Here is a 10,606-nt window from a genome sequence, read left to right on the forward strand (position 1 = left end):
CATAGCTGAGCAGACGTGTCGTGAGAAACTGAATGGGCGGACCAAAATGCAGCAGGATGCAGTGGTATGCAACCTGGGCCACACACACCGCCTCTCCTCACGGATGCTATTGGCTGTCGGTCCGCACAATGTCCCACTGTTGTGTGTACACACTTGTGCTGGCCTCAGCTTATGGAGGGGAGCTTCAGAAACACCTCTGGATAACATACTCCTAATGGCACGCACACCTACACAATACAGTGAAGTGCCGCTAGCTCTTCCTTAGCTGTTTCCATGGAAACTGGTTTGGAGAAAAAAAAAAGAGGGTGTTTTCTTATGTAATCATCAGTGCTAAGGACACACTGATTTCCCCAGCCTTACCCACCGTCAAACTGTGTGTGTGTGAGTGAGTGAAAGGGGTTTTGCTCATCACATAGATGTTTAAGATGACTTTAGAACCACAATCTGACACATGCAAACACACACATATGAGCTCACACACACGCACAATTATTGGTAGAGCATAGGGCTACATTACTTTTCAGGCTGATAAATGTGCATGTGGTGTCAATCTTCAATCCTGACAGAGAGGATGGGAGACGGCCTTGAGCCACTCATTTGTTTGGAATTGCGTGTCTCTCTCTCTCTTTCTCTCTCTTTCTCTCTCTCTCTTCTGCCTTTTCTTTTTCCTCTTTGTGTCTTCATTGCTTCCCTTTTCTTTCCTGCACACACTCTCCCTCTTCCTCTCCCACGCACGCGTTCTGAAACGCAAGAGAGCATCGACAGTCATGAAGCGCTTCTGCAGTCATGTCAGGTGCCAGTCTGCAGCATGATTTATTCACGTGTCTGAAGTTTGGCTCCCATACAGGTTTTTTGGGTATCCGCTCATCTGTGTGAGTGGGTGTGTGTTGTGTGTGTGATACACATGCACAAGGGGTATACTACTAATGCTGAAATCCAGGTTTATCTTTATTTATAGCAATAAATCTATGATCTATCACTTAAATTAAAGAGAATCTGCTTTGTAACTCCTTAAAGAGAATCATGATGTGCAGTATGTGTATCTGTATATGTCCACATATGTCCTAACATCCCACCTGTAAGTAGTTGCTGATTTGATTTTGACGGTTTTGCCTAATGTGTGATATGTTTAATAATCATTATTTATTTACTTGGCTGAATAAATCAGTGTCACCTGTCGCGTTTGGCCGATTCCTCTTGGTTTGTCCTTGAATTTTTGTCATTCCCTCTCTCTAGGGATGGAATTAAAAGAACCTGTCTTTATGGTGATTGGCTGCTGGCTGCAAAGGGACAGCAGCTATTTTTTCCCCTCTTCTTTCATTTTTACTTTTGGAGTGTTTACATTAAATTTGCACAAGCGTTAGATTGGTTGAAATTTTTTATTCCAACTTGTCCCACATCTCCTTTATGAGCGAGGGTGCCAGTTTCATGAATATGTCCTCAACTAATGTGTACTTTTTTATTAACTCCTTCTGTTCTGTTCTGTCTGCCTGCCTGTCTGCTTCTGCCTCCTCAGTACCAGACCAAAGGCTGTGAGACTTCAGAGATGACGCTGCGTCGAAATGGCCTGGGTCAGCTCGGCTTCCATGTCAACTATGAGGGCATCGTGGCTGAGGTAATAAAGCATTACCTTTATATAATTGATCAACCCAATTCTATCAGGGTTAACTGCTCTTTTTTTGCTCTGATTTGGCAGAGATTCAAATTAACCCCGTCAAACCCCCTGTAATGCAATGTCATTGTGCCCACTAGGTGGAGCCCTACGGATACGCCTGGCAGGCAGGACTGCGTCAGGGAAGCCGCTTGGTCGAAATCTGCAAAGTTGCCGTAGCAACGCTGACTCACGAACAGATGATTGATCTGCTGCGGACCTCGGTGTCGGTGCGCGTGGTTATCATCCCACCACATGATGACGCCACACCACGCAGGTGGGTGAGAGGGACCCACGTTTTCCAATTATCAAGAATTATTCATTTCTGTCATTTCAAATCAACAGTGAGGGTAAAAACAAATAAGTTACCGTACTTTCAGTAACAACTTGTTTATTAATTTTTCACAACCAATAAAGTTGTTTGCTCTGGTAGTATTGACCGTATTTAGATTATTCAATATTTCATTCAATATTTCAGTCATTTAATTAGTTTGGAACTGGTGTGCATCCGTGTAAAGAGCAGTTGCTGAACAGCTAAGACGTGCTTCATCAGTTTCCTGTGATACTTAAAATGTCCCAAAGCCAAACCCTTATCAAATGTCTTACCCTTCCTCTTCCTCCTCCTCCTCCTCCTCCACAGAGGCTGCTCAGAGCTCTATCGAATGCCTGTAGGGGACTACAAAGGCAGCAGCAGTGATAGCGGCTCCTTTGAGTACAAGTTCCCCTTCCGCAGCAACAACAACAAGTGGCAGAGGACGTCCAGCAGCCCTCAGCAGTCACTGACCGCCTCTCCACAGCCCCACACGCCCAACCGGGCCATCAGCCTGGGGAGCTCGGTGGGCAAGACCCTGTCTGCTGAGCGTCTAGAGAGGGGAGCTGTGATCCCCCGCAGCGTCAGCAGCGATGGTCGGCCTCTCGATACCAAGAGGTAAGAGCTGACGGGTTCAAGTGTAGAATATTACATTTATTGGATAGGCTGAGAGAGGATTCCAAAAGAGAAGGAGAACTGGAAAGTATGCTGCTAGGAAGCCAAAAGTCCTAGCAGCTGGTGAAGTAATCACTGAGTCAGTGTGTATATAAGAGATCATGTTTTTGTGTGAAATACCAAAAATCTAGCCAGTTTAAACAAAAGGATTTGCAGTCCCTGAATTCCATTTTGTCACTGGAAAAGAATATTCTTGGTTTGATATGGACAATAATTTTTGCATCCAGACTTTTTGGGAACTCAGCGTGAGGAGTGATCAATGGAATTTCCTCCTGAGGGACAACTTGGAATATTTTGCTTCTACAATTCTGTGCTTTGTTCATGTCATCTTCCCTTAAATATAACTGGTCCTAAATTGTTGTCCTTTGTTTCTGCGTGTGTGTGTGTGTGTGACACCAGGATGTCCCCAGGCAGTGAGAGCTACAGCCTGGCCTCCTCGCTGGCATTGGGTCGTTCACCTCACAACCGCAGCTCTCCTAGCAACCTGTCGTGCTCCAGCGAGGCCTCTGGAAGCTCCGCCCACTGGAGACAGAAATCCATGCCTGAGCAGTAAGGAAAAGGGATTGTGTGTGTGTGTGTGTGTGTGTGTGTGTGTGTGTTTCCATCAAAATATTTTTTGTGCAAATCACGATGTTTGATATGTGTGTTTACACTGTATATATTTGGGGAAAGGTTTTATGTTTCAGACTCCGATGCAGATGATGTAACCACAGAAACACTTTGCTCATTCTCCAGATTTGTAGGAAGCCGTCACTCTCCCATGCCCTCAGAGAGACAGGCGGGAGACGGAGGGTCTAGTGGCAAATCCACTCCTAACTGGTCGAGAATGGAGGAAGGGGGGGGAGCAGCTGAGCGAGGGTCAACAGGTGAATACACATCCAGTTACAACACGTTACAGTGACATACAATACCTTGTTTGTGTGACTGTGTGGGGTGCAGTGGGAGCGGTTGAAGGACAGAGCTGGGAGAAAACAAATGCCTTCTCATCCGAATTGGCCAATGGAATGTCAGGTTTCTGTGTGTGTGTGTGTGAGAGAGAGAGAGAGAGAGAGAGAGTGTGTGTGTGTGTGTGTGTGTCAATGTTTGTGATTTCAGCAGCAACTCTTGACAGCATCACCGCTCTTCCAGCATCACCGCTCTTCCCCTCTTCCCCTCTTCCCCCCTTTCCTTCCCCAAAAGTTGTCAAAATTAGACAAACACAAAACAGAGTAAGAGTAGTTCTGTCAGGGAGAGAGAAGTGTGTTCCAACAGTGACCCCAATTAAAGTCTGCAGCTTTTTCCCTCCTTTGTGTTTCCCTTTTGTCACTTTTCTCTCCATTTCTCCAAGGATTAATAAAGGACAAACAGAGAGCAGCGATGCCTTTCTTTCTTTCCTCTCCGCACCTCTTTGTGTGCCTTTCCTTCCCTCCTTCCCTCCAGCCTTTTCCTCATTCCTCAAACCGCCGCCCTGACGTTTGACTCTCATCTCATTCATCTTTCTATTCCCTGGCTTTCATTCCACCAACACGATCCTTCCCTGCAGTGGTGTGTGTGTGGAGTTTATTTTTCTTTTCCCTCTCCAGCTCGGGCCCCTGAAGGCCGCAGAGAGACGACGCGCTCCTCCGCCGCTCCTCTCACTGCCAGCGGGATGTCGCTTTCATTTATTGTTGTCTAGCCTGTTCTCAACCTGTTTCTGACCGCTGCAATCACAGAGAAAGTCCCTGGTCTCTCATTTTGTGGTTGTTTATAGCGCTCATGGCTTTATTGGTCAGGGTGGAACAATGTAGTCCGGGCCAGCACACTCCATGTCAGCCAAGTGTCCAGCTCAGTCCACTCTACAATCGGTGTGGTTCAGGGCTCCCCCTCTCCCTCTCCCTCTCCCTCCCCCTCTTCCTCTCTCTCTCTCTCTCTCTCCCTACCTCCTGACCCGTTAGTGTTCAGTAATGATGATGTGGCCATGCTCCATCCAGGAAAAGCACAAGTCACACACAGGGCAGCATGCTCACTCCTAAATTATTCGCTTTTTGTCTCTCAGTTGCTGTCACACACAAGCCGGGCAGCAAACCATGTCCAAGCCCTAATTTAGCCTGGTTCAACAGGGTTTAAAACAACTCATAGTGAAGGACATGTGTGGTTCAGATTAACATTGGTAGTTTAGTGGAAAATAGACAGTTACACTGAAGATATAGAATGATATGCACCAGTTATGATGGATCACATATCCATAATACTGACAGATGAAACAAAACAAACACAAGCCAACATGCAGGCATAAATCCACTAAACACTACAACAACAGTGCAGAGAGACTGTTAGCAGGCCAGACTGTTCAGAAAAATGAATAATCTAAGTGAGAAATATGGTGACTTTTCTTTACTACATCACAGACACACACACACACACATACACACACACTCCCGCACATTCTCATATTACTCCCATGGTCCTCTGACTAACTGCAAGCTGTATATCTTGTGACATGTCATCTAGAAAATGACAATAGTGTATTTTAAATTACACAACAAAGCCGGCACAGACTTCCTGGGGACAAATATCCCTTTCATGTTTGACAGGTGATCTGGGTTTTGTTCATGGACGCGGGAGAGGCAGAATGAAAACAATGTCGGAGTTATTATCCTCCTACAAGCAGGACTGTTATAGTAGCAAAACACACATGAATGTGTAATTGGGAGAAAGCTCTTTGTTAAATCATTAACAGATCATCTGTTTCTGCCTCAGGATGTGTGTGTGTTTGTGTTTTTGTCACCAACCCCAGCTGTTGTGTGTTTATTTCAGAAGCCCCGGTCTCCAAATCCGGTCCAGGCTACTCCGGCGCTCCCCGTATCCAGAGGCAGGAGCAGGTCATCCATCTGTCCCCAAAGAAAGGCAGTCAGGTCAGGCTTTACACCGTCCTGACAGCAGAATGACAGCAACAGAATTATCTTTGCCTTTTCAATTAAATTGCAATTTCCCGCTCTCCTTCACTTCCTGTGTGCTCTGGCAGTCGGATGGTCCTTACTCTGGTCACTCCAGCAGTAACACTCTGTCCAGCACGGCTTCCAGCGGGGGCCACAGCGACAGTGACAAATGGTACGAAATGGGAGCGGGCGCCGGGTCCAGCGGGGACCAGGGTGACCCGGAGCCCAACGGACTGGGAGGAGGCGGATACCTACAGGGCGCCTCGGCCGACAGCGGCATCGACACCAGCTCGTACGGAGCCCCTCACCACACACACCCGCACTCCCACCACGGCAGCGCCACCTCGCTGCTCGCCCCCAGCGGAGGCAGGGACAGCAGGGAGCGAGCGGCGTCTCCGTGGCACAGTCCCACCGAGGGAGGCCGCCGGATGCTGGAGAGGTCGCCTGCAGCCGCCGAGTCCCCGGGCCCTCCGGCAGAGAGGAGCATAGAGGCGACGGGCCGGAGCCCACCGACTCACCTCCTGGTCCGGGACAGCAGCACCTACAGTCTCAGCGAAGCAGGATCGCACTCAGGGTGTGTATGTTGGTCCTTGTCCTTGGTCTATGTATGCATGTATCTCTATCATGGTTGCTATGGCATCCGATCTCATCTTTAGCGAGACCCATGATAAAACATGACGAACATTCACACAGACCAACAATGAGCCACTTGAAAAAGTTTCACCTTTAAGTTTGAATGAATTTGACCCCTGTCACTTTGTGTCCGCTTGTCCCCTGTGACATGTTTTCATATCAGTTTTTCCTTTTTCCAAGTGGAACATGCAATTGGATGCCTCGCTTACATTCCTGGCAGCTAGACACATGAGTAATCTGAACACCCCCCCCCCCCCAACCCCCTTATCTTTCCACATTAGGCTTCAGGAAATATGGAACACATGCCCCACTTTTCATAACTGAGCCGGTGTCCAGAGTTGAGAGGAATCCCACATCTCTGTTCCCATCTTTGTTAAGCTCTTTTGTTTGACTCTTCACTTACAGATCAAACCTGAGTGTCATCTGTCCAGAGCTTAAGCTACTTCTGTCATAGCGGCGAGAGAACGCTAGGAAATGATTTGGCCAATTTTAGTTTGCATACATTTGATACTTTGTTGTAACATTCCCTGTTTATGAGAGACATCCTCACTTGAAATCTTCTTTTCTTTCTCTAGTCTCCATATTTAATGTCTAAAATATGGTCCATATTTGCTTATAAAAAAGAGTATTTAAAGAGTAAAGAAACATCTTTTATCTCAAGATGGTTTCCATCCCCTAAGGTATGATATTGCTTAAACACAGTTGATCAGCCTGCTAGCTTTCTTTGTCTGTGGTTATTTAAAAATGATGAGTAACTCTCTCGCTCTGTTTCTCAGCACCAGGCACTCGGGCCAAGGCTCCCCCAGAGAGGAGACGTCCTCTTCAGCCACCTCCCCTTCATCCCAGTCCTCAGTGTCCCCGGGACCCAAGAGCTTCTACCCGCGCCAGGGGGCTCAGTCCAAGTACCTGATCGGATGGAGGAAACCCGGATCCACCATCAATTCCGTCGATTTTGGAGATACACGCAAGTAAGGCTGCAGAAAGGGAATAAGCTTAGGAAACAATACAATACGTGTTTAAATGTGATGTATTCAAGTTACTTGTCTTCCCCCCCTGCATAACCATACTGACACATACAATAATATGCATGATACTTGATTACCCTCTTGTGGCTGAGGAGAATATTACACTCAAGTGATGCAGGAGTAACTGAATGACATATTCCAATAAAAGGCTCCGCCGGTGAAGCAGAACAACTTGCTTATTTAATTGAACCATAATTTCCTGTGTCAAACAATTGGTCTCAGATTATAATGACAACATGTAGGCAGTGCTGTGGCATCTCATTTATCTCCGGGCCATGTGTGTGTGTGTGTGTAATAGGAAGTCTCCGGGAGAGAGTGGAGTGGAAGTTCCAACCCCGGCAGCCCGGCCCTCACTGCGGGACATGCACTCCCCCCAGTCCCATGCCAAGTCCACTATGGAGGAAGATGTGAAGAGGCATACTTCCCCAGACAGCCCCCCGGCCCCACGCAGACATAAGGAGAAGGTATTGCCGCAAGCGTGAAACATGAATCGTAAATCTTACAGGGACGACCTATTCATAGAAACCTTAATTAGGAAATATCATCCTGCATTCCTATACAGTTAACCTCCATCACCATCACTGCTCCACCCGCCATCCCTGCACAGCACCCACACAAGTCCCCTCCAGGCCAGCCTCCCAGCCGCCGCTCGCTCCACCGCACCCTGTCGGACGAGAGCATCTACCGTGGCCAGCGGCTCCCGTCCCTGCACGACACGGCAGCCGAACAGACGCTCGGCTCCGACGTCCTCTTCAGCTGCTCCACCCTGCCGCGCTCACCCACCACCCGCGGCGTGCCCCTCCGACGGCCCTCCTACAAACTGGGCGTCAAGCTCCATGGTAAGACAGGAGAGGAAGGGTGAGGGATCTTCAGGGCATTTCACATTTTTCCTGAGAATTTTGCGAAACCGAAAATGTTTTTCCGTCTTCGTAGGTGACCTTTCAGCGTCTGATACATCGTTGGTGGATTTGGTCGAGCGTCACCGTGGACCCATCCCTCAGGAGCTGATGCCCCTCCCATCTGGAGAGAGGGACAGCCCCCTGGAGTGGACACACCTGGTGGACGTGGCCAACACCTTCGATGGTGAGTGCCGCATACTGCACTGCACCATGCTACATCAAACCCGCCACATAACATTAACTGCGTATGTGCCAAGGTCATTGTTGATGGCTAGTTAATGTCTAACTAGTAAAACGGGTCACGTACAGGACCGTAATAATATTTAAGCTGCTTTATGATTTTATCATTATACGTGCAGTGATGTAGCCCACCCTGAGCTGTTTAAATACACTCACTATGGTTACCTGAGGGAGCTCTGCTTTCAATTTGCTTTAATTAAATCATCAGGAGTTTTAATTTGAAATTGGCTTGAGGGGTTAAAAGGATGGTTAATTGAATTGAGCATAGTTGCGTTTCTCTGTAGTGATTGTCTGGTTATCAGCACGCAACTTCTTATCCTCCTAATCCAATTAAAAGTGAAATGTTTAATTTGTATTCAGTGTGTATTTATCTCTGACTGTACGGCCAGCAATGTAAATGTATACACACACACTTTTTTATTGACTTATCTTGTCTCTGTGTCTCCCTGCAGTCCAGAGAAGTTATGTGTTTGCAGATGCAAACCATCGAAGTGGAGCCTCCAGTCCCCAGCAGCCCCACATAGAGCTGCATCCTGCTCCACCTTCAAGACCTGCATCCAGGTAACACACACACTCACACACACACACACACACACACACATGTTCATTTATCGGCCACCCACGACTTGGAATGTCTCCTTGGCTTTGGGTTTTGCTCATAAGATCCATATTATATTTATTAGTATGATGAATGCATTGACAAAGTGGATGAAATATGATTTAAATAAAGCTGGTAAGTCTGATTATAGAAACAATTGAATTTATAAAAGGGAAATTTTGTTTTAATCAGTCTAATATAGTTTGGAGGCTATTCAGTCATGCTGAACTACGCTCATTATTCATTCTTAGCGCGTCAGTGATTGTGTCTTTGATTGTGTGGTCAGTGAGGGTCACATAGGACTGGAGAGGAAGGTGACCAAGCTGGAAGCCATGGTGAAGATGCTCCAGGAGGACTTGAAAAAGGTATTAACATATTTTCACAAACCCATACCTGCTGTTCCTCATATTGCTGTAGCAGAAATAGCACGAGAGCCGCCCTCACTCCACGCTGTGCTCCAACACAGTTTGGTACGGATCCAGTGGAGAGGAGAAAGGAATAGATTGAGTGGATTTGCATGCACATTTTGTTTTGCACAGAAATCACATTCTAAACGCACAGTGGCAGTTAAGGTTTTGTCATTCACATCTCTGTACATGTGTCCCTCTTACTCAGGAGCGTGAGGAGAAGTTGCGACTTCAGTCCCAGATCAAGAGACTGTGGGAGGACAACCAGAGACTCCAGGAGGAGTCCCAGACTTCTGCTGCCAAGCTCAAGAAGTTCACAGAGTGGGTCTTCAATACCATTGACATGAATTGACTCTCACACAGGCATTTTCACACACTCAAGACAAGCACGCACACATACATGAGCAGTCATAGGCTGGACCGAAAGGCGGTAGTGGCTAAATGCAGAGAAGATGTGGATTTGTTCCCTGTTCCAGCGCTGGAAGCAATTGTCTGATCCTGAACGTTCCAACTTCCATTGGCTTCAAACAGTCCAGCTGAAGTCCCTACTGTCCCCCTGTGACACTGCTCAGGATTAAAGAATGAGCTTTATTAATCTGATTATGAAGGTCTGACCTCTATTCACCTTTGGGTCCAGCACTCCGTTGCCAGATTGGACTTTCTTTCAACAAACTGCGCTAAGAGTCTTTTAAGCTTTGACCACACTTCCAATAAAAGGAAATAGAAATTTCCCAGTCTCTCTTTGAAGACTTTGCCGTCAGTTTAATCAAGTCAGCATTAATATCTGGAAGTGGCCAAAGACCGCCCCACTTCCCATGATGCTCCTCGGACCGCCTGGGAGGGACATTTTGAGTTTTGGAACCAGCCTGGCCGTGAGGTTTTTTGCAGGAACACAAGCATTCACACACACACACACACATTCATACAGCCACATTCAAAAATGAAACCCCTGGAGACCACTAAAGTCGAGCGCCATTTTCTTTTGCTTGACACTTGGAGACTAAAGAAGAAAGGCTGCATTTCCTCCTCAGAGACGCATGTAGACTTTCTTCCGACCGACGAGGGAACGCTATGGCTGTTTGTCAGCCATTGACTGGGAGGCAGAACGACCTGCCTCTGCACACCGTGGACACCCACTATTGTACAGTGTTTTTCATTCAGAACTGGATTACAAAATCCTTTCAATCAGCAGCACAAACCAACACCTGACCACATATTTAAAAGCCATCGGCAGTGGTGCCATACAAACAAGACTGAAAGTCCGGAGTGCT

General features: G+C 47.2%; 1 protein-coding gene across 1 annotated transcript in view; it reads left to right on the plus strand.

The window, feature by feature from the left end:
- Positions 1-10,383, plus strand: part of sipa1l1 (signal-induced proliferation-associated 1 like 1) — a 54,195-nt gene extending 43,812 nt beyond the window's left edge. Inside the window, exons 12-25 of the mRNA XM_076167222.1 lie at positions 1,517-1,615; positions 1,753-1,928; positions 2,292-2,579; positions 3,036-3,185; positions 3,372-3,502; positions 5,412-5,509; positions 5,620-6,107; positions 6,943-7,134; positions 7,490-7,655; positions 7,754-8,030; positions 8,125-8,274; positions 8,783-8,891; positions 9,215-9,293; positions 9,544-10,383. Coding sequence (XP_076023337.1) covers positions 1,517-1,615; positions 1,753-1,928; positions 2,292-2,579; positions 3,036-3,185; positions 3,372-3,502; positions 5,412-5,509; positions 5,620-6,107; positions 6,943-7,134; positions 7,490-7,655; positions 7,754-8,030; positions 8,125-8,274; positions 8,783-8,891; positions 9,215-9,293; positions 9,544-9,687 — 2,547 coding nt within the window. The 3' untranslated portion in view covers positions 9,688-10,383. The remainder of the gene's footprint in view (positions 1-1,516; positions 1,616-1,752; positions 1,929-2,291; positions 2,580-3,035; positions 3,186-3,371; positions 3,503-5,411; positions 5,510-5,619; positions 6,108-6,942; positions 7,135-7,489; positions 7,656-7,753; positions 8,031-8,124; positions 8,275-8,782; positions 8,892-9,214; positions 9,294-9,543) is intronic.
- The last annotated feature ends 223 nt before the right edge of the window (positions 10,384-10,606 follow it).

Source organism: Genypterus blacodes, unplaced genomic scaffold (assembly GCF_046128005.1).
Source record: "Genypterus blacodes isolate CSIRO-AG114 ecotype Tasmania unplaced genomic scaffold, CSIRO-AGI_Gbla_v1 ptg000013l_1, whole genome shotgun sequence".
NCBI lineage: Eukaryota > Metazoa > Chordata > Actinopteri > Ophidiiformes > Ophidiidae > Genypterus > Genypterus blacodes.